The sequence below is a fragment of the Oncorhynchus clarkii genome, chromosome 8 (genome assembly GCF_045791955.1).
Source record: "Oncorhynchus clarkii lewisi isolate Uvic-CL-2024 chromosome 8, UVic_Ocla_1.0, whole genome shotgun sequence".
Taxonomy (NCBI): Eukaryota; Metazoa; Chordata; class Actinopteri; order Salmoniformes; family Salmonidae; genus Oncorhynchus; species Oncorhynchus clarkii.
Window position 1 is genome coordinate 13,460,646 of NC_092154.1, and position 23,689 is coordinate 13,484,334.

Consider the following 23,689-nt stretch of genomic DNA (forward strand, 5'->3'; position numbering starts at 1 on the left):
TGGTGTTGCGCAAACTACAGTACTTGAGTTTGGAACATAAAGTTGGATTTAACTGACCTGCTTATCACCTGTTTTGAGCAGTAGATGGTGCTTCTTGCCAGTCTCCAGTTTATACTCAAGACTATCAATTGTTTTAAAGTAGTTTCTAAACCGGTTGCTGAATGTCTGTCTACATTCTGCAGAGCACACAATTTAATTTGAGTCAAGATTTTTCTTACTCTGATCCTGTGTGTCCGACTCTGACATTCTCACTATTTGCCTCTGTAAACAGAGGGCGGGGCCTTGAATCCCGCCACAGGTAGGTTTAACGTACACCTGTACTACTATGAGACGGAAAATACATTTTAAGACCTACACTGGTAGTAATAAAATCATTGCAGACGACAAGATACAATGAGGACTTTAGTGATTTCCACTTTACTGTTTGCTATGGGCGCATGTTTACCTGCAATAACCACATCGGTGAGTAGACTGGTATACTTCTCATGTCAATGTCATTTACTTGTCATTAATGTTTTTGTGCAGTGTTCTTTTCTTGGTCGCCTTTGCTACGACTGCAGTGAATGAACATAGGCTTTGGGATATATATGCAGCTTGAAATATGAATACCGTGTGATCGATTGCTTGTGAATTTTATCAAATCAAATTTTATTGGTCACACACCGAATACAACAGGTGCAGCCTTTACCTTGAAATGCGTACTTACGATCCCATTCCCATCAATCCAAAGTTAAGAAGAAAGTATTTACAGTATGTATGCCATTGGAATTGTATCATTAGACCTAACACCAATTATGCATTACCTGATAAGATATCAGGCAGTTGAACTTCATTAAGATTTTGATAGGCTAGGGGATCAGCTCTCGGATAGGCTTTCAAGGGATGGAATTTGAATACAACCTTTTGACCAAGCCTAACAAAGTATGGACTCCACTCAATCACATACACATTTTAGGTGAAAAATGGTAAGATTCCGATCTGAAAAGTACATCTGTTGTCATTTTTCTTCTCAATATGCAGGATTACTGTTACATTTTAAGTGTTTGTTCATGTGTGATGATACTGTCATGGATTAAACTGAGTGTACATCACTAACCATTATTGTGAAGAGATTAATTTCACAGGGCTGCAGGAGTGAAGGTGGTGATGTCACCATGATACTGAGAAAATCCTGGCCTAATTCTATATCTTCAATTAGTAAAACAATGTCATAAGAAACATCAAATTAAACATTTTATTTTCCAAATTGATGCCCCTATTAGTTCTAGGCTCTAGCCACTCAGTCGATTCTGTCTGACACTTCATGGGGGTTTCTGTTGTGAATCACTCTTCTACCAACCATTTCCTGGCATACAAAAGATCCAATGTTCTGTTTGTTATCTTACTGGGTTAATCTGTAGTGTGTTGACACTCATTTACATTGTAAAAATCCAGCCACTGCTGTTGTCCCTACAGTCTCTGTATTGTCCCCTCGGGGTGTTTTTATAGGACAGTGGCAGCTTGCCGGCAGTGCCTCATCCTGAGTCATTACGTATCGGCCATGTTGTGTTGCTGGTGGGGCGACGAGTTGTTGGCGTAGCACTGGACTTCAGACCTCATGAGTCACTGGCTGACTCACAGCTCTGTGTTATTGAGACAATATTGTTTTAGCCTTTCCTCTTGCAGTCCTTAATCTAGTATGACATGGTTTCAAAGGGTTGCATGAAAGTTAACCCTGTAAATACTATTCAGCCAGTAAATCATTAAAACTACCATGAAAATGTCATAAATACTCCTTGTTTTCTGTTTCTGTGACAATCCTCCTCGCCAGTGAGAGGTAATGATACAGAGCAGTGATGGGGAGTCTACTCTGAAAGTATAGTTTACCAAACTACCAATTACTTCACACTGGAAGAAGTTAAGCTACACTAAAGCTATCCTAAAGAAACATATAGTTTACTTCACTAAAGTGACTATGAAAAAGTAGTTCACTACTTTCTGAAAAATTATATGTAAATCTAAAATGTCAGACTACAAACCACAAGAACAGATCACTTTGGGGTCATATGTTAACAATGTGGAATTTAGCCTATTAAACACTGTTTCAAGTGATAATTATGCAAATCTAAGCAACAAATAAAGAATTCTTGCCTACTTCACCCATATTTTGTTTTTGCAAAAAAAAGTGTGCATAGTTCTTGTAGTTAGATACAGTGCATTCGGAAAGTATTCAGACCTCTTCATTTGACACATTTTGTTACGTTACAGATTTATCTAAAATATATTACATTTGAAGAAAAACAATCTACACACAATACCCCACAATGACAAAATGAAAACAGGTTTTGGGATTCTTTTGCAAATTTATTTTAAAAACAATCTTATTTAAACTTCTTGAGTATCTGGAACATCAGCATTTGTGGGTTTGATTACAGGCTCAAAATGGCCAGAAACAAAGACCTTTCTTCTGAAACTCGTCAGTCTATTCTTATTCTGAGAAATCAAGGCTATTCCATGTGAGAAATTGCCAAGAAACTGAAGATCTCGTACAACGCTGTGTACTACTCCTTTCACAGAACAGAGCAAACTGGCTCTAACAGTGAAGAGCCGACTGCAGGATGGTGGCTTTCTAGGCAGAGTTGCAAAGAAAAAGCCATAACTCAGACTTGCCAATAAAAAGAAAAGAGTGAGATGGGCAAAAGAACACAGACACTGGACAGAGGAACTCTGCCTAGAAGGCCAACAAACCGGAGTCACCTCTTCACTGTTGACGTTGAGGCTGGTGTTTTGCGTGTACTATTTAATGAACCTGCCAGTTGAGACAGTTTGCGCTGTTCTGTGACGGGAGTAGTACACAGCTTTGTACGAGATCTTCAGTTTCTTGGCAATTTCTCACATGGAATAGCCTTGATTTCTCAGAATAAGAATAGACTGATGAGTTTCAGAAGAAAGCTCTTTGTTTCTGGACATTTTGAGCCTATAATCGAAAGTCAAGGGGTCTGAATACTTTCCGTATGCACTGTACACCGTTACATGACAAAGTAAATAACTAATGAAAACACAACCTAGAATTTAATTTAGTTCAACTACCACCAAGCTACTGTAAAATGTAATTAAATGACTAGTTGAACTACATAGAGTTTATTACTCCACAACACTGGTATAGAGGTACACAGTAATTGGCTTCTATGGACACTGGCCTTATGTTGGACTTCTGGGGTCATTTCCACACTGAAGTTGTACGTGTATTGTTTTTCCTTGTACTCAGTATTCTATTCCTCCAGAAGACCTGGATGGATCGGGACATGATCTGGAAAGTTCTGGCTCAGGTTCAGGGGAACGGGCAGAAGGTAATCCTATTCATTGTGTGTGTCAGGGTGTGTGTGTGTGTCTGTCTGTCTATGTCTGTGGGTTTCACATTTCTTAGTAAACATTTCTGCTTCCACTCCCTTCAGTGTCCAAAGGCTCAGTGAGGTTTACCACTATCTCAACATTTACAATGACAATGAGTGAAGATGACTTAATGTTCAATGCCATTGATGAAGAGGATAAAACCGTCCCCATTATAATGACAGACAACACCAGAAATAAAATATCAGTAGGTCATTTTAGTCTTTTAAGAATTCACTATGAGCAAAATATGTTCTCTCTTGATAGAGGTGAAAAAACGTGTGAGTATCCCATCTTTTTTGTGTCTTTAGGAGGACTCAGACTTGACCTTTGACAAGAGGCCTAAGCTAGATGACAACAACGGATCAGCCATTGGCAATGTGGCAAAGAGCGGGGGTCTTCTAGCAAACAAAGAAGCTCTTGCAGGTAACATCCAACTTATTGAGTATATTATTTGGTATATTATTTCCTCCATATCAACTGACAGATGCGCTGAGGTACAAGTAGCCCAACCTTCTTATTCTTCCTCTTTGCAGCTATTATTGCAGGAGGAGTGGTGGGACTGGCCTTGGCTGCCTCCCTGTTAACACTCATGGTCTATAACATGAAGAAGAAAGATGAGGGAGGCTACACTGTCAACCAGAAAAACACATCTAACGGAGGATATCAGAAACCGAAGACCAAGGAGGAGTTTATTCCGTAACTTCCCCTCAAAGACAAAATAATGTCTCAACCCAGCAGATTTGTTTGAAGAGTTCATTTTTGAGAGAAAGGAGTTGGTTGGGTTTGCGCCAGGAGAAAATTCACAGCAGAAAATGCAAACTTGTGGTGTATTCGAGGTTTAAAAAGACGGTAACACTTTACTTGACACCCAGCATCATAACAGATAACATGGTCATAACCATGTCATAATACGTCATAACAGCTGACATAACTTGTCATATGGTCACAACACTGTCATGACACATAATAAACAGCAAAAAAAGAAACGTCCTCTCTCTGTCAACTGCGTTTATTTTCAGCAAACTTAACGTGTAAATATTTGTATGAACATAAGATTCAACAACTGAGACACAAACTGAACAAGTTCCACAGACATGTGACTAACAGAAATTGAATAATGTGTCCCTGAACAAAGGGGGGGAGGTCAAAATAAAAAAATAACAGTCAGAATCTGGTGTGGCCACCAGCTGCATTAAGTACTGCAGTGCATCTCCTCCTCATGAACTGCACCAGATTTGCCAGTTCTTGCTGTGAGATGTTACTACACTCTTCCACCAAGGCACCTGCAAGTTCCCGGACATTTCTGTGGGGAATGGGCCTAGCCCTCACCCTCCGATCCAACAGGTCCCAGGCGTGCTCAATGGGATTGAGATCCGGGCTCTTCGCTGGCTATGGCAAAACACTGACATTCCTGTCTTGCAGGAAATCACACACAGAACAAGCAGTATGGCTGGTGGCAATGTCATGCTCGTGGGTCATGTCAGGATAAGCCTGCAGGAAGGGTACCATATGAGGGAGGTGGATGTCTTCCCTGTAATGCACAGCGTTGAGATTGCCTGCAATGACAACAAGCTCAGTCCGATGATGCTGTGACACACTGCCCCAAACCATAACGAACCCTCCACCTCCAAATCGATCCCGCTCCAGAGTACAGCATTCGGTGTAAAGCTCATTTTTTCAACGATACACACGAATCCGACCATCATCCCTGGTGAGAAAAAAACGTGACTCATCAGAGAAGAGCACATTTTGCCAGTCCTGTCTAGTCCAGCAACAGTGGGTTTGTGCCCATAGGTGATGTTGTTGCCGGTGATGTCTGGTGAGGACCTGCCTTACAACAGACCTACAAGCCCTCAGTCCAGCCTCTCTCAGCCTATTACGGACAGTCTGAGCACCGATGGAGGGATTGTGCATTCCTGGTGTAACTCGGGCAGTTGTTGTTGCCATACTGTACCTGTCCTGCAGGTGTGATGTTCAGATGTACCGATCCTGTGCAGGTGTTGTTCCACGTGGTCTGCCACTGAGAGGACGATCAGCTGTCCTTCTTGTCTCCCTGTAGCACTGTCTTAGGTGTCTCAGTGCGGACATTGCAATTTGTTGCCCATGCCACATCTGCAGTCCTCATGCCTCCTTGCAGCATGCCTAAGGCACATTCACGCAGATGAGCAGGGACCCTGGGCATCTTTCTTTTGGTGTTTGTCAGAGTCTGTAGAAAGGCCTCTTTAGTGTCTGAAGTTTTCATAACTGTGACCTTAACTGGTCCCATGTTTCATGAGTTAAAATAAAAGATCCCAGAAATGTTCCATATGCACAAAAAGCTTATTTCTCGCAAATATTGTGCACAAATCTGTTTACATCCCTGTTAGTGAGCATTTCTCATTTGTCAAGATAATCCATCCACCTGACAGGTGTGGCAGATCAAGAAGCTGATTAAACAGCATGACCATTACACAGGTGCACCTTGTGTTGGGGACAACATGCCACTAAAATGTGTGATTTTGTCACACAATACAATGCCACAAATGTCTCAAGTTTTGAGGGAGAGTGCAATTGTCATGCTGACTGCAGGATTGTCCACCAGAGCTGTTGCCAGATAATTGTATGTTAATTTATTTACCATAAACCGTCTACAATGTCATTTTAGAGAATTTGGCAGTACGTCTAAATGGTCTCACAACCGCAGACCACGTGTGGCGTCATGTGGGCGAGCGGTTTGCTAATGTCAATGTTGTTAACAGAGTGTCCCATGGTGCCAGTGGCAACAATCAGAATTGCATTTTGTCGTTGGCAATTTGAATGCACAGGGATACCGTGATGAGATCCATTCATCCACTACCATCAAATCACCTCATGTTTCAGCATGATAATGCACGGCCCCATGTCGCAAGGATCTGTACACAATTCTGGAAAGCTGAAAATTTTCCTGCATACTCACCAGACATGTCACCCATTGAGCATGTTCTGGATCGACGTGTACAACAGCGTGTTCCAGTTCCCGCCAATACCCAGCAACTTCGCACAGCCATTAAAGAGGAGTGGGACAACATTCCACAGGCCACAATCAACAGCCTGATCAACTCTATGCAAAGGAGATGTGTAATGCTGCAAAACCAGATACTGACAAGTTTTCTGATCCACGCCCATACCTTTTTTTAAGGTATCGGTGACCAACAGCATTTCTGTATTCCCAATCATGTGAAATCCATAGATTAGAGCTTAATTCATTTTTTTCAATGGACTGATTTCCTTGTATGAACTGTAACTCAGGAAAATCTTTGAAATTGTTGCATGTTGCGTTTGTTTTTATTCAGTGTATATGTCACAGCAGGTGTAAATATATGAGTCATGACAGTGTCATGACCATATGACAGGTTATGACAAGTTATGTCACCTGTTATGACATTTTATGACATGGTTATGACCGTGTCATAACATGTTATGACACTGGGTGTCAAGTAAAGTGTTATCAAAAAGGTTTCTAAAGTTTTAATTTCAATTTTAATATATATTTGCCCTTACTAAAAATGAATCAATCTCAACAAATATTTCTTAATTATAATCCACACAATAACTCAGATTTCCTTTTGCTTAAGGTTTATTTTCCTGCTGTGAGAAACTGGTCACATTAAGATCCTACACATGTAATTACAAGTTTTTTTTAGAGTAAGGAACAGGTTTATTTAAAATCAAAGTACATTTTGTATTACTGTTCCACATTTGTATTATGTTATCTGTAACATGTGTGCGTGTACTGTGTGGATATTATACACCTTGATGTAATGGACACTTTACATACAACTGTGTTGAATGTAATTAATATAGTGTGGCCTTGAGACTAAAGTGTACCTTGTAGTTGTTTGTCCTATGTCTAATCCCTTATTGCTTAAATAGGAGCGGAAATTGACCTCCCTAACACAATACACTCCTTGTGTTGCAACAGTGAGAAGCACCTTATCACAAAGCAGAGCCATATAATAACCATCTATCTCTCTGACTCTGAATCACCGAGGTCATAAAGAAGTTTCTATGTTTTATATTAAGCAAACCAAACAGCATAATTGTATTTTTAAAATTTAATTTACGGATAGCCAGGGGCACACTCCAAACTTGGAAATAATTTACAAATTAAGCATTTGTGTTTATTGAGTCCGCCAGATCAAAGGCAGTAGGGATGCCCAGAGATGTTTTCTGGATAAGTGTGTGAATTTGACAATTTTCCTGTCCTGCTAAACATAAAAAATGTAACTAGTACCTTTAGGTGCCAGGAAAAATATGTGGAGTAAAAAGTACATTATTTACTTTAGGAATGTAGTGAAGTAAAAGTACAAGTTGTCAAAAATATAAATAGTAAAGTACACATACTACCCCAAAATACTTAAGAAATAGTTTAAAGTATTTTTACTTAATTACTTTTCACCACTGAACAAATTGACCTGATAACACATTGCTGCCTCTGACTTCAGAGTTTGTCTTGAAAACCTTGGTCTCACTATTGCTGTCCTGCCATCTAGGGCTCAAAGTAGGAATAATCTGACTGGATCTCAGTTGAATTTGTCACATGTAATACCCTTAGTCTGGCATACATGGTCTTTGTGCTACATACAGTCAGTGCCTTCAGAAAGTATTCATACCCCTTGACTTATTACACCCATCTACACACAATAATTCATTATGACAAAATGAAAACATGTTTTTAAAAATGTTTGCAAATGTATTGAAAATGAAATAACATAACATGATGCAGCCACCACTTCGCTTGAAAATATGGAGAGTGGTACTCAGTAATGTGTTGTATTGGATTTGCCTAAAACTTAGCACGTTGTATTCAGGACAAAAACTTGATTGCTTTGCCACATTTTTTGCAGTATTGTTTTCGATCCTTGTTGCAAACAGGGTGCATGTTTTGGAATATGTTTATTCTATACAGGCTTCCTTCTTTTCACTCTGTCAATTAGGTTAGTATTGTAGAGTTACTGCAATGTTATTGATACATCCTCAGTTTTCTCCTGTCACAGCCATTAACCTCTGTAACGGTTTTAACATCACCCTTGGCCCCATAGCGAAATCTTTGAGCGGTTTCCTTACTCTCTGAAGACTGAGTTAGAAAGGACGTCTGTATCTTTGTAGTGACTGGGTGTATTGATACACCATACAAAGTGTAATTAATAACTTCACCATGCTCAAAGGGATATATTCAAAGTCTGCTTTTTAAATGCCCTTCTTTGCGAGGCATTGGAAAATCTCCCTGGTCTTTGTGGTTGAATCTGTTTGAAATTCACTGCTCGACTGAGGGACCTTAGAGATTATTGTATGTGTGGGGTAAAGAGATGAGGTAGCCATTAAATGCAACTCATTATGTGACATGTTAAGCACATTTGTACTCTTGAACTTATTTAGGCTTGCCATGACAAAGGAGTTGAATATTTTGACATAAGACATTTCAGCTTTTCATTTTACATGAATTTGTAAACATTTCTAAAAACATCACTCCACTTTGACAATATGGGGTATTGTATGTAGGCCAGTAAGACAAAATCTAATTTTAATAAATTCAAAATTCAGGCTGAACATAACAAAATGTGGTCAAGGCGTGTGAATTATTTTTGAAGGCACTGTAGTTCATTGTTGTTTTACCATTTATCCATCATTCCATCATTGCAGCATTAACTGGGATACATGGAAACAAAAACAACAGCAACAATAGCCAAACACACCAAAAGACTTCTGCATTGCCCTGCCATTGACCTGAATACTGTATGCAACTATGCATCCACTTTAGTTATGGATTCTATTCATGTTTATAGATTCTCTGCATATTGTAACTCGTTTAATCACCAAAAAGCAGAGGTGAGAGATGTTAAGTGTGTAAGGGTAGAACAATAACATTTTCTGAATAACAAAGAGCAGTTTGTTTTATTTTTTGGAGAGCATATCGTCTTTTAGAGATGGGAAACTGATGTGAGAGAATGGAAACTGATGATGGTGTTGTATTCCCTCCCCATCATCACCCTCAACCCCTGGGCCACAGGGGACAGTTCTGAGTATTTGTCAGTGTGAGCTGTGGCAGCTGATTTGTTGATGTTCACCATCTCAGCTCTACTAATGGCCAAATTGTCTGTCAATCAAAACAGGGTATAGTTTGTGTTTTCTTTCACCACGCCAGTCATATAAGTGGGCGCTTCATAACACTGTCCGTTGTTGATGGTGCAGGCTTTCTTCATAGCGCAGCTTCAGCGATGTTTATCCCTACTTTAGAGGAAGACATGCACCATTTTAAACCGAATCGACACAGGCGCTACACAACGAGATGCTGTGGGTGTTGCCATGTCAGGACGGGAACCATCATTCTCGGCACTTGGTACATGGTACGTACTATACAAATGGTCGCCTTGCTTTTAGATTGTGCTAACGTTAGCTTCGTTGCAGTCATGTTGCAGTACCCCATCGTTGCCATTGCACTGTCGATAGTAGGCCGTTGTACTAACTAACTAGCTAGCTTGTTACCAGTAAGTTAAACCGAAGCTACTATTTGTCGAGAAAGTCACTTTGATATCTGAATGCGTGCCCTACTTTGGAACATATTGTCAACTAGATTATGTAACTGTTCCTGTATTAGCTAACTAACTAGCACATGTAATCGGATAGTTAACTAACGTTAGCTAAATTAGTTAATTAGCTAAGTGTCAACGTTACCCGCTAGGGACTTTCAGCCAATAGTGTGATTGCGGCACGCAATTCGGGCAGGGCTGACAACTTTTGAAGAAAACTGGAGTGAGATTTGCTAAATGGATTTCATTGCCCCTTGACAGAGTCCCTAGAAGGGGGACTGGGAATATGTTACTGTTTTAAAGCTAATTTACTGCAATTCTGCGTATTGGGTTAGGCCTATGACCAGGGTGAAAAAATAAAAAACACAGATCAGGTGTATTCAGGATGCTTTGAACATTAAATGAACACTCAACATTCGACCACTTTGAGGGGATGAAATTTTAAAGTATGCAAAAAAAAATTCTAACATTTTTTTTTACATTGTTTGAGAAGTATTCAGACAGTAATGAAATTAGCTAGGGAGACTGTAGAAAAAGTGGGAAGATTGGAAACCGGGCTTGATCCCTGTTCTCAGGTAGAAAGTTGTGTGTAGTGCTCTGCACAGGAGTTAAAACATTATTTTTTAAACCTCTCAAGGATCGGAACCTTTCTTTAAAAAAATTTGCCTAGAATGACATACCCCATTTCTAACTGCCTGTAGCTCGGTACCTGAAGCAAGGATATGCTTGATACCATTTGAAAGGAAACACTTTGAAGTTTGTGGAAATGTGAAATGAATGTAGGAGAATATAACACATTAGATCTGGTAAAAGATAATACAAAGAAAAAATGTGTTTTTTTGCCACTAGATGGCAGCTGTGTATGTGCAAAGTTTTATACTGATCCAATGAACCATTGCATTTCTGTTAAAAATGGTCTCAAGACTGCCCAAATGTGCCTAATTGGTTTATTAATAACTTCAAGTTCATAACTGTGCACTCTCCTCAAACAATAGCATGATATTCTTTCACTGTAATAGCTACTGTAAATTGGACAGTGCAGTTAGATTAACAAGAATCTAAGCTTTCTGACAATATAAGATAGGTTTATGTTCTGGGAAATGTTCTTGTTACTTACAACCTCATGCTAATCTCGTTAGCCTACATTAGCTCAACCGTCCCGTGGGGGACCCACCAATCCTGTAAAGGTTGATGGCAAAGGGTAGCCAAATCATAGATTGCAGTCTCCTTGTCCATAGACTGCTTTCAAGGTAAGGACACAAACATCTTGTAATTTGGGTGAACTAGCTATCTCTTTAAAATAGGTCTGGAAGAAAACCCTGCTTGCTATCCAGGAGGGTTGGTCACCCCTGATCTATGTTTTCCAAGTGCTGGGTGTTCAAAAATGTTCTTGTTATAACAATTCATTTCTCAATCACCCAACCTTCAAGAACATTTGAAAGAATATCAATATTTAGGAGGTTTATGTCTACTAGTTGAATATCCTTGACATCCTCTACATAGACAAAATATGTATTTATGAGGTGAGTCCCCCTACCATCTCTGCCTAGCATGTGCACAATACTAAACTGTAAAAATTATATTTAATTCCTGGAGTATTTAACATCCTTTTGCTTATTTGTATGACTTATTCAAAACTGTCACTGAATGGCTACAATAATACATAATTCGTTTTGAAAGACACAAGAGGTATATCATATTTCAAATGGGTAATTCCACTAGCAAAATGGAATAATACAAGTTTGGGGAATAACAGTAGTGTTCTTGCTGACAAGCACAGTAATTATCCTGTATTTTAGCCCATTGTTAAGAATTAGAATTGTTCTACTGATCAGACTAAATAAATTGATAATAAAAAATAAGACATACATCTACCACTACACCCTAACCAAATTATTTTCCATCCTCTTTAGAATCAAACGTACACTTTTGGGTTCACAATCTGACACAATTATTGTCATAGTTCCAAATCAGGTCACCCTACCAAACTTCCCTGCTACAACATACTGTAGGTCTGTCTGCTCCCATTTTGTTATCTCAGCCTAAATGCCAATAGGCCGTCATTGAAAATAAGAATTTGTTCTTAACTAACTTGCCTAGTTAAATAAAGGTAAAAAATAAACAAACGAGGGAACTAATGCAGGTGCAGGTTAAATTGACGTTAGTACATGCTGTCAAAAGGCTGCATTCTGCAATAGATTTATGGACGGGAGTAACAACAACTTAATTCTGTTGACATTTGATATAAAACACAGCTACCATGCTGCTCTTTTTACAGTTTAATAAACTCAGCTACACTCTAATCTTGAGGGGTGTTTCTTTAAAACATGCATCCAATCCCCTTGATCCTTCACATAACTATACCAATCATTTGCTTCAATGTGCTGTGGTTCACAGTGCTGTGGCAAGACAGGACGGTGATAGTGGTCCCGCTCATGATGTTAAATTGTAGGCGCAGATGCTTTGATTTCCAAAAGATTTGGAGCACAGTTAACGCGCTAATGTACAAATTAGGAAAATAAATGCAGTTGTTTTCAATGTGTGAGATATTAGGTGTGGCTTGAAGAGGGTCAAATGTGCGTGTCTCACAGCCAATGTGTGAGAATTGGCAGCTCTGATGTAGGCACACCTTGAATTTCGGTCTGCAATTACACCCGTCTCCTTTCAGCTCCCTCCCATGCACATCTGGTGCCGGTGCTGTAGCTAGTGCTAGCGGTAGCTAGTGCTAGCGGTAGCTAGCTACCAGTACCTAGTTAGTTAGCTACCAGTACCTAGTTAGTTAGCTACCAGTACCTAGTTAGCTGGATACACTGAACAAAAATATAATCACAACATGCAACAATTTAATATATTTTACTGAGTTATAGTTCATATAAGGACATCAGTCAATTGAAATACATTGATTAGACCCTAATCTATCAATTTCACATGACTGGGAATACAGGTATGCATCTGTTGGTCACAGAATTTTTTTTTATGCCTTTAAAAATAAAGTAGGAGTATGGATCAGAGAACCAGTCAGTGTATGGTGTGAACATTTACTTCATGCATTGGGACACTTCTCCTTTGCATATAGTTGATCAGGCTGTTTATTGTGGCCTGTGGAATGTTGTCCCACTCCTCTTCAATGGCTGTGCAAAGTTGCTGGATATTTACTGGAACGCGCTGTTGTACACATCAAACCAGAGCATCCCAAACATGCTCAATGGGTGACTTGTCTGCTGAGTATGCAGGCCATGGAAGAACTGGGACATTTTCAGCTTCAGCTTTCAGGAATTGTGTACAGATCCTTGTGACATGGGGACGTGCATTATCATGCTGATACTTGAAGTGATGGCGGTGGATGAATGGCACGACAATGGGCCTCATGATCTCATCACCGTATCTCTGTATTCATAATTGCCGTCGATACAATGCTGTTGTGTTCTTTGCCCGTAGCTTATGCCTGCCCACAGCATAACCTGCCCACAGCATAACCTGCCCACAGCATAACCAATGTTCCCTCAAATGTTTTTCATCACTGAGCAAGATTCAGGTCTGCCGAGCGCAAACTTGAACATTTAAAATGCTGTGCAACTTCCTGTGAACACTGTGGTTGTACCCACTTTAAGTTAGTTTTAACAGTGATCAAGTAGGCTACTGGGGCTATTTGATCATAATGTAGGCCTACCATCAAAAACAATGGAGAAAATGCATCCCATAACATTTTAACATGGAAATAGCTGTTCTATCGTTAAGCCAACAGTAGCAGTGTGGTGGTCAATGTAGGCCTACATTCCTTGAGACTTTGTGAAGAAACAAAACATGCAGGGCTTGACATTAACCTGTTTATCCACTTGTTTTTCAGACAAGGTGACTGAAAATGTTGTTCTTTGATGAACGAAAATGCATCATAATTCCCATACCATTATTACAGAAAATCAGACAAATGTATGCTACCCTCCGCCTATTGGCTACTTAGCTTATTCAAGCCTGCCTCAAAATACAACACTGTCCCTTTTTATGACAAAAAAAAGCTATGACTCGCTTCAAAGATGTTTAGAAATGCACACCTTGTGCCCTTGTAGGAGGAGGCAAACACTCCCACATTGCTGACTACAAATGATGTAATAACTCACTAAGTAGCAAAGGATATGTACAAATGTGCACACCGCTACATGTAGCTGTCGCTTTGCTCTCAAAACAAGCACATCTACTGACAACCGCTCATGTTGTAAACACAGTCCAGTTCAAAGTGAATGGCACAGATCCATATATGGCGAAGTGCCTTTTGCATATAGGCCCGACTGCAGCTCTTATTTGTTATGGTGCACTGATTTGTGTAGAGTATGGGCCTGAGTCGTGCCAGTCAATGCAATAGAATCCTACTCCGATGCGTTCTGCCTACAACAAAATCTCTTGCATTGTTAATTTTGCATACTAAGTCTTGCATAGTTTTTTTTTTTTTTCAGTATGTAGCATTGGAACTGGCTATTGTGTTGTTTTGATCACAATTCCCACAGTAAAGGGAAATGTTGATAGTGTTAACTAATGGGGAAAACTTGAGAAAGTTGAATGAAATGCAATCTCATGTTTCTCTGTGTGGGCTGATGTTTCTTCTGCCTGGCAGTCCCATGGAATAGGGCAGGAACATTGACCATATTCCTACTGCCACCATGGGGCACTCTGTACACAACGTCGACATCAGCAAACCGCTCACCCACACGATGCCATACACCCTGTCTGCCATCTACTCGGTACAGTTGAATCAGGGATACATCTGTGAAGAGCACACTTCTCCAGCATACCAGTGGTCATCAACGGTGAGCATTTTCCCACTGAAGAAGCTTAAAACGCCAAACTGCAGTCCGGTCAAGACTGGTGAGGACGATGAGCACGCAGATGCACTTTCCTGAGACTGTGCAGAAATTCTTTGGTTGTGCAAAATCAGTTTCATCAGGTGGCGATCCCGCAGGTGATGAAGGCGGATGTGGAGGTCCTGGGCTAGCGTGGTTACACATGGTCTGCAGTTGAGGACAGTTGGACGTCCTGCCAAATTCTCAAAAATTATGTTGGAGGTGGCTTATGGTAGAGAAATTAACATTAAATTATCTGGCAACAGGCCACCACTCTACAACACAGTGAGTATTTCTCCTTTGCCAAGCTAATCCATCCACCTGACAGGTGTGGCATATTAAGAAGCTGATTAAACAACATGATAATTACACAGGTTCTGGGAACAATAAAAGGCCACTTTTTAAAATGTGCAGTTTTGTCACAAAACACAATGCCACAGATGTCTCAAGTTGAGGGAGCGTGTAATTGGCATTCTGAATGCAGGAATGTTCACCAGAGCTGTTCCCAGAGAATTGAATGTCGCAGACCAACCACAGACCACACTTAAGCACTCCAGCCCAGGACCTCCACATCCGCCTTCTTCACCTGCGGGATTTTCACTTTCTCCGTCTCGTGTTTTTTTTAAACATTTTTAACACTTGATATATGTATTATAAGAAGTGAGAATTACAGAGGGATCGTAACCACAAGTGTTAACCTCTCTTGGAGTGTTTTGTTTTGCACAGTGAAGATGGGTAACAGTGCATCATGATTTAACATCAACAGTTGACAAGTGTAAAAAGACCCATTTGATCCATCTGTCGTCATTCACAACGGTTGTTGGCAAAACCTCTGGATACATTGATGACCGAGGCCTATATCACAAGTCTAATCATTAAATATATTATGCAATGTGTGAGAGGGATTTATTTTAAATATAACATACACTTTGACAGGGAAAGTCCATTAAACAGATTAGGGGAAAAGGACTTCTAGCAACCATACAAACCACCTGGTAATAATAACTATTATTTAGGCTCTTCCTAATGAGAGCGACTTGTTTTTTTCAAATAAAATGAAGTGTAATTTGTTGCTTATCTGTGGAAACAGAAACCTAGTATGTCACAAAATATCAATGTTCTCATCTACAACAGACTGTATCCTAGCCTGGTTTCAGATCTGTTTGTAATGTCTTGACAACTCCTATGGTCATTGTCACTCACGCCACATTATAGGAGTTGGCAAACCAGCACAAACCGATCTAGGGCCAGGCTATGTGTTGAAGGACATAGTGTAACAATGCCTTTCTGTCTCTCCAGGTGGTGAACCTGTTGATGGGCATTCTGCTGACCGTGGCCGTGACCCACCCAGAGAACGTGCCCACTGTGGACCTGCAATATGAGGTTATCGAGCACTACTTTAGCCACACCCTCCAGGTGGAGGGGAATGTCTTAAAGGGTTAGTTCATTGTATCTTCATGTTTGGTTCAACTTGAGTTGTCTACGTAGGCCAGTAGTGACAGCATCCACGATAATCTATGTTTATCTTCCCAAAAGGCAGTAGCTGGCATGATTTAGCATAGTCTCCCGATGTTGGTATTTGTTAGCAAAGCTGCAGTACTTTTTCTGGACTGGTACCTCATAGCTCTCTCACACACACACACACACACACACCAATCTCCTTCTCATCCAGCATTGATAACTTTAGTCAAATGCCTGCTTCTTTAACCTTTCAGCCCTATACGACGGACTGATTTAGGTAGAACTTTTATTTTGTCACAGGCTCAAAGCCTGTAAAATCAGGATTTTAATACATAACCTGGAGCTGGGCAGCGCTGAGCTGTGCTCTCTGTGGCTGGCTGGCTGTTTAGTTTATTCGGTGCGGTTACGTTGTTTATTTGGCTTGGTTGCACAAGGACTCTTCATTTCCCAGAAAGTGACTCAGTAAGAGCTGAAGGGGCTTGGTGCTTGTGGGCAGCGCCTGAACCACCTCCACAACACACGCGCACACACAGAGCAGGGCTGTGCCAAAAGAAGGGGGGAGGGGGGGGGGCTCTATGTAAATCCAAAGCCTGGCACTGCTGTGGCTTCATGGGTGCCATTTCTAGACAGCCTCTTCCCACTTGGTTGACGTGTTTTTAAGAAGGTTGCGAGCCAGTTTGGAGCTAACACAGACGACTTCGGACAAGCAATGGTATGACATCGCACCGCGTTAGAGGTACGAATCCCTGGTATGACACTTTCAATGCTGTCTATCCTTTTCTAGGACTCCCACCTACGGTCTAAATAAAGGATATTGTTTACAGACAAAACATGAGGGACTGAACCGCCGTGACCTGCAGTGTGATATTTTTGTGATATCAAAGTACAAGGTTTGTTAGAGGGCCCCTGTTAGAAGAGGGCTTGAAAATGCATCTTTCCTTTCTTGTGTCCTTGTGGTAAGCACAAATCTATAAGCAATTGGATCGGTATTAAACGACGTTAGCGCCCTATTACTGTCGCCAATCCAACCATTTCAGATCTGTGATTACCTCCAGGTAGTTAGGAAGGCAGGATACCTTTCTGAAGTATTCTAACAGAGCTGAAAACAAATGGAGAAGCCCCAAATAAGAGATGTTGTTCCATCCGAATACTCTTCTACAATTACCTAAAAAAAAAATATGAAAAAGTTCTGTATTTGACTACCATTTCCATCTGTTATTTTCCACTGATATCTTTCACTGTAATATCAGATATTTCACACGTGCATAGAAAGGTACACAGTTATCCTGTTGGTGTTGGCAGATGCCCCGATCCAGAATGCCTGCCAGAGGCTGATGAATGTATAGCCTGGCCTCAGACAGACATGGGACGTAATGCTAAACGATCTACTGTAATGGATTGGGCTACAGATTGCATCAGTGACGACTTTTCTGATACACACACACACACACACTATGTATAGCTTCAGAACTGAATTTGGAAGCTCCGCATGGACTACACACGCCTCTTCTCATTCAGTCACACTCAAATGCCCTACTAGGAAGGAATGGCTTGCAGATTGCATCAGTTACCGTTACGACAATCGGATATGTTACACTCTGAAGAGAAACGGCTTCCTGCACAGCTTTAGAATGACTGTCTGACTGATAGTCTGGAGTGAACCACACATGCCTCGCCTCAACTCACTTAGTGCCCAGCACGAGGCTGTGAGCTGTTAGAAGCACTTGACCGACGCAGCAGATGGCAGGCCTATTAATTAGCCTAGCGTAGCCTGTGTTGTTGTGCGTTGTCTTCACTGATGCTACTGAGTGCCTGAGTGGGAGAAGCTAAGGGCTCCCCAGAGCACGCTAATGCTAAAAGAGAGCGAGTTAGTAGGCAATGCATCCCTGGAGACGCTTCAGTTACACACAAATCAATTGGGCCTCTGTAGTAACGCTCTCACTGACAGTTGCATGAATGCACTCTGTGGGGCCCCATCGTGGGATGCAACTGGCCCAGACCAGGCAGCCATGATGGCTCACAAGGACAATACCACTATATTCAATTGTTAGTTATAGATAATTCAACATTTGGGTTAATATTTTTTAGATTTAGGAAATTATTTTCCCAACGCCTTTGACTGACGTTAATTTCAAGACTTACTACAAGTTGAGTTTGTAGTTGAATATTCAAGTATTTGACCCTAATGAATGAACTCTGTTAGTCTCTCTGACTTTCTCTCTCTGTGCTTATAGAGAATGCCTGTGTGGGATTCGCAATCTCTCTGTTGATGCTCACTATCAGCGCCATGATGGTCTATGGAGCCATTACTGTAAGTTTCTATCCATCTATTTTGTATGTGTGTCAATCAAATGTCTTATATATTCTAAGCCCAGCATACAAATGTAAGTTGTGACAGCGGGGATGACAATTACCCCTGGAGGAGTGTGAGAAATAGGAAGTTGAAAAGAGAGTTCTCACTGAACTTCAACCATGGTCATGTTCATTATGGAAGAAAGCGAACTGAAACGGGGAAGAACTACCTGGAGTTATCCAATAATAAACACTCATTTTGAGCTTTGTGTTGCAAAATGTTTTAAAACCTATGTGCCCCAATGAACACAACTCTGATGGCAGTGCTTTGTCCCTTCCTGGTGTCTGAAAGGACAATATATTTGTTTATGTCTTAATGCTTTTTAACAGATTCACTGCATGCAAACTCCTTGCTTGTGCATTCAACTAGCCCCACCAGGGTGAGCGGAAAGTTTGCTACACAACGTTGTTCTAATGTTATCATCTTTACCTCACCAGGCCTACCTGATGGGCATCCACACTGACAGGTTTGATGGATATGTGACGTGGACCTGAATAGAGCTTCATGACACATTGTCTAGGTTTTGGTTGATCTTTGTGTGAGCAACGAGCGTTATGCCTTAGCTGTGAATACAGGCTCTTAGGTTACCCTTGTAGATGCCCTGTATTCAGTGTTTGTCAGAGTAGTTCCATTGCTGGCTGTAGCCTCCCTTGCTAAATACCCAGTCCTGATGACCTAAGAACAGATGTACATAGATTGATTCAATGCCTGTGAATTTTGTGACATCCTCAACATTGCTTAGAACCCAAAATGTAGATTAGTTTTTTTGCTAGGGCTAGATATGCTTCTTGCTTGACAAACCCCCAGACAAACTCTTATGTAAAAGGATGGCCATTTCACGTATGGTCAATGACGTGTGTTTACTCTTCCTCCCCATGTAGCATCGTGACGGCTGGCTCATCCCGTTCTTCTGCTACCAGCTCTTTGACTTTGCTCTGAGTTGTCTGGTGGCCATCAGCTCCCTCACCTACCTACCCCGGATCAAGGACTACATGACAGAGCTGGTGAGTCAGTCCACCACCACCAGGCCTGTCGGCTAGTCCGCCACCACCACCAGGCCTGTCGGCTAGTCCGCCACCTCCCCCAGGCCTGTCGGCTAGTCCGCCACCTCCCCCAGGCCTGTCGGCTAGTCCGCCACCTCCCCCAGGCCTGTCGGCTAGTCCGCCACCTCCCCAGGCCTGTCGGCTAGTCCGCCACCTCCCCAGGCCTGTCGGCTAGTCCGCCACCCCCCCCAAGGCCTGTCGACTAGACCGCCACACTCCCCAGGCCTGTCGGCTAGACCGCCACACTCCCCAGGCCTGTCGGCTAGACCGCCACACTCCCCAGGCCTGTCGGCTAGACCGCCACACTCCCCAGGCCTGTCGGCTAGTCCGCCACCTCCCCAGGCCTGTCGGCTAGTCCGCCACCCCCCCCAAGGCCTGTCGACTAGACCGCCACACTCCCCAGGCCTGTCGGCTAGTCCACCACCTCCCCAACAATGAAAGCAATGAATTAAACCAAAACAATATGGGTGGCTGGTTGTTGAATGAATTATTTTTACAATTTCTATACTGAACAAAAATATAAACGCAACATGTAAAGTGTTGGTCCCATGTTCCATGAGCTGAAATAAAGATCCCAGAAATGTTCCATACGCACAAAGCTTATTTCTCTCAAATAGTGTGTACATTTGTTTACCTCCCTGTTAGTGAGCAGTTCACAATTGCCGAGAGAATCTATCCACTTGACAGGTGTGGCATGTCAAGAAGCTGATTAAATATCATTACACAGGTACATTGGGATATTTTTTAGACCAGAGGAAAGAGTGCCTCCTACTGGCCCTCCAACACAGTACATCCAACCGGCCTCAAACGCAGACCACGTGTAACATTCCAGCCCAGGACCTCCATATCTGGCTTCTTCACCTGCGGCATCATCTTGGGGGGGTGCTGACAAGTATTTCTGCCTGTAATAATGCCCTTTTGTGGGCACCCCAGTGGTTGGGCCTATGCCCTCCCAGGCCACCCATGGGAAAGCCCTTGCCCAGTCATGTGAAATCCATAGATTAGGGCCTCGGGAATTGATTTCAAGTTTCCTTATATGAACTGTAACTCAGTAAAATCTTTGAAATGGTTGCCTTTTATATTTTTGTTCAATATAGTTTTATATTCAGAATAAACAAAGTAATTGCAGAATGCTTAGGTAACTTAGCTGGCAAACGTATTGGCCATACTCTGTCATACCCCCTGGAGGCTTAACAATGTGTTCTCACTACCGTCTCCACTGTCTTTACATTAGACCTGCTGCCATTATATCAGATGGATTTGACATCTGAATGAGAAATGAAAAAAACACTGGGATGTTCAATGGACTGAAGCTAAAGATGCTCTGTAGGCCCATATTTCAGTGCAATCCCTGGTTTTATGGGGTGTTTCGTTTCTGTACATGCTGAATGTGTGTTTCGTCTCAGCCAGACTTCCCCTACAAGGACAACCTACTCTCCATGGACTCCAGCTGCCTGTTGCTCTTCGTCCTCGTGTTCTTCGCCTTCCTCATCATCACGAAGGTGTGTGTTTCTGGAAAATGGACTCATTTGAATACTTAACTTATTTTCCCCCCATCCAGATACCCAAGAATATTTAGATTTACTGCACTTGTTAGTGGTAACTGAGATCTTGATCTGATTTACCCAATCCATTGGCTGAACTTTAGTAGACGGATGATAGACCTTGACTGACAGGTAGTAGATGGTTGATAGAGCTTCTGGAGATGAATCAGTGGTGTTGGAGCTGGGCTAGAACACAAGCCTGCACACTGTAGCTCTCTAGGACCAGGATTGAGCATTACTGGTTCAGGTAGAAAGACTTAACATTTTGGCTGTCCCCCCCCAGGCTTACCTGATCAACAGTGTGTGGAACTGCTACAAGTACATCAACAACAGGAATGTGCAGGAGAGTGCTGTTTACCCTACCTTCATGGCCCCTCCCCAGGTTTGTGTCTGAAAAGCCTACTCTCCAGGTCCCAAACTAATTGTCAATGACACACGTAAACAAACCTCTGAAGCATACTGTGGCATAACCAGTAGAGGGCATACCTTTCACATGCTGAGTCCGTTCAAGGATGCAAGGTGGTTTCAATTGAGTTCGGAAAATATGCAGACCCCTTGACTTTCTCCACATTTTGTTACATTACAGCCTTATTCTAAAATGCAGTTGTTTTTTTTCCCCCTCATCAACCTACACACACTACCCCATAATGACAAAGCAAAAACAAGTTTAGAAATGTTTGCAAATTTATTAAGAATAAAAAAACTGACATTTACATAAGTATTCAGACCCTTTACTCAGTACTTTGTTGAAGAACCTTTAGGCAGCGATTACAGCCTTGTGTTTTCTTGGGTATGACGCTACAAGCTTGACACACCTGTATTTGGGGAGTTTCTCCCATTCTTCTCTGCAGACCCTCTCAAGCTCTGTCAGGTTGGATGGGGAGCGTCGCTGCACAGCTATTTTCAGGTCTCTCCAGAGATGTTTGGTCAGGTTCAAGTCCGGGCTCTGGTTGGGCCACTCAAGGACATTCGGAGACTTGTCCCGAAGCCAGTCCTGCGTTGTCTTGGCTGTGTGCTTAAGGTCATTGTCCTGTTAGACTGGGATGAAGGTTCACCTTCCGAGGTCCTGAGTGCTCTGAAGTATCAGGGATCTCCAATCAAGTTGTAGAAACAGCTCAAGGATTATCAATGGAAACAGGATGCACCAGAGCTCAATTTCGAGTCTCATAGCAAAGGGTCTGAATACTTATGTAAATAAGGTATGTGTTTTAGTTTTAATACATTTGCAAAAATGTCTAAACCTGTTTTTGCTTGGTCATTATGGTGTATTGTGTGTAGATTAATGAGGGGGAAAAATGTATTTAATCCATTTTAGAATAAGGCTGTAATGTAACAAAATGTGGAAAAAGTCAAGGGATCTGAATACTTCCCGACTGTACACCCAGTCTGCCCTCCTTTCCAGTTTTAGACGGATGAAATATCTAGCAAAATATAAAATGTCTCAAATATGATTATGTCCATGGCTTTGGTCCTCTCACTGTGTGCAGTATATTTATAAATTGATTGATAAATTAAAATAATTCTCCCTCTCTCCTCAGTACATCCTGCCTACCTACGAGATGGCAATGAAGATGCCAGAGAAAGAGCCCCCTCCCCCCTACATGCCTGCCTGAAGACCCCGTGCCCCCCCCTCTCTACCCCCATATATATGTATGTGTGGGCCACCCAGAGCTCGTCATTTTGACTCCACCATGCATTTCTAGAGAGGAGGGATACTCTTTATAAAGTCTTGCTAACATTCAAACCCCCGTAATATTGTAGACAAGTGAGGGGCAGATGCCGTGTAGTGTATAAAGCGATGAAAGCTTTACGACTGTTCGTTCCTTGTCTAGCCCCGTCTTTTGATGCCTTAATAAAAAAAGGGATATTGTGAAAGTACCATCGCTTCAATGCCTTTCACCAGTCCAGCTTTAGAAAAACAATATCCTTTCCTTATAGATTGATATTATAACGCGTGAATGTAAAAAGGAATACTCTTAAGACGATCCACTTATGATAACTCATCTTTATCCTTGAATAGTTTTTTGCTTGTTAAAATATCTAGATTTGATTCAGTCTAAGAGTTTGATTGGGACGTTTGAAGCACTTTCTCTTTATCCCTTTATTTATTTAGCCTTGGACATCCATTCGCCACCTGTGTGCCATGTTCATTCTCCGCCACCGCCTTTGTGACCTTGCGTTGTTAGCTTAGTCAAGCTAGTGTATTGTGTTGCAGTTCGAAGCGTCCAGACACTGCTGGTTAAAGGGATAGTACACCAACAGTTGGCAGATGTTTTCAGACCTCAACATTTGTCCAATGTCAAGATGAAATAATAAGATTTAACAAAAGTCCGCTTTGGAGGACTGAAATCAGACAAACTTTGGTTTTGAAGTGGACTGTCCCTTTAAGGAGAGCGTAAGGTTCACCTGAAGGGAACGAACAGCTAGTGTGAACAGTAGTGGATCCATGCTACTGTTTCTTTCTGCCTTTTTCTTTACATTGTGTTTTGATCCTTGTGGGAAACAAATAGCTTCAATAAACCATTCAAAAACA

General features: G+C 41.6%; 2 protein-coding genes across 2 annotated transcripts; both read left to right on the forward strand.

The window, feature by feature from the left end:
- Positions 1 to 282: 282 nt before the first annotated feature.
- LOC139414970 (syndecan-1-like) lies at positions 283 to 7,224 on the forward strand. The gene is made up of 5 exons (XM_071162649.1): positions 283 to 462; positions 3,248 to 3,329; positions 3,435 to 3,577; positions 3,681 to 3,795; positions 3,906 to 7,224. The coding sequence occupies exons 1-5, from the start codon at positions 394 to 396 to the stop codon at positions 4,070 to 4,072; spliced, it is 576 nt and encodes a 191-aa protein (XP_071018750.1). The 5' UTR covers positions 283 to 393; the 3' UTR covers positions 4,073 to 7,224.
- Positions 7,225 to 9,495: 2,271 nt separating this feature from the next.
- LOC139414971 (lysosomal-associated transmembrane protein 4A-like) lies at positions 9,496 to 23,689 on the forward strand. Its single transcript, XM_071162651.1, has 7 exons — positions 9,496 to 9,737; positions 16,055 to 16,193; positions 18,451 to 18,527; positions 19,451 to 19,573; positions 21,019 to 21,114; positions 21,440 to 21,538; positions 22,695 to 23,689. The coding sequence occupies exons 1-7, from the start codon at positions 9,609 to 9,611 to the stop codon at positions 22,767 to 22,769; spliced, it is 738 nt and encodes a 245-aa protein (XP_071018752.1). The 5' UTR covers positions 9,496 to 9,608; the 3' UTR covers positions 22,770 to 23,689.

Coding starts and splice junctions, on each gene's coding strand:
- LOC139414970 (XM_071162649.1), top strand. CDS start 394: ATGAGGACTTTAGTGATTTCCACTTTACTGTTTGCTATGGGCGCATGT. Junction 463..3,247: donor TACCTGCAATAACCACATCG/GTGAGTAGACTG, acceptor CCTTGTACTCAG/TATTCTATTCCTCCAGAAGA. Junction 3,330..3,434: donor TTCAGGGGAACGGGCAGAAG/GTAATCCTATTC, acceptor CACTCCCTTCAG/TGTCCAAAGGCTCAGTGAGG.
- LOC139414971 (XM_071162651.1), top strand. CDS start 9,609: ATGTTTATCCCTACTTTAGAGGAAGACATGCACCATTTTAAACCGAAT. Junction 16,194..18,450: donor GGAGGGGAATGTCTTAAAGG/GTTAGTTCATTG, acceptor CTGTGCTTATAG/AGAATGCCTGTGTGGGATTC. Junction 18,528..19,450: donor TGGTCTATGGAGCCATTACT/GTAAGTTTCTAT, acceptor CTCCCCATGTAG/CATCGTGACGGCTGGCTCAT.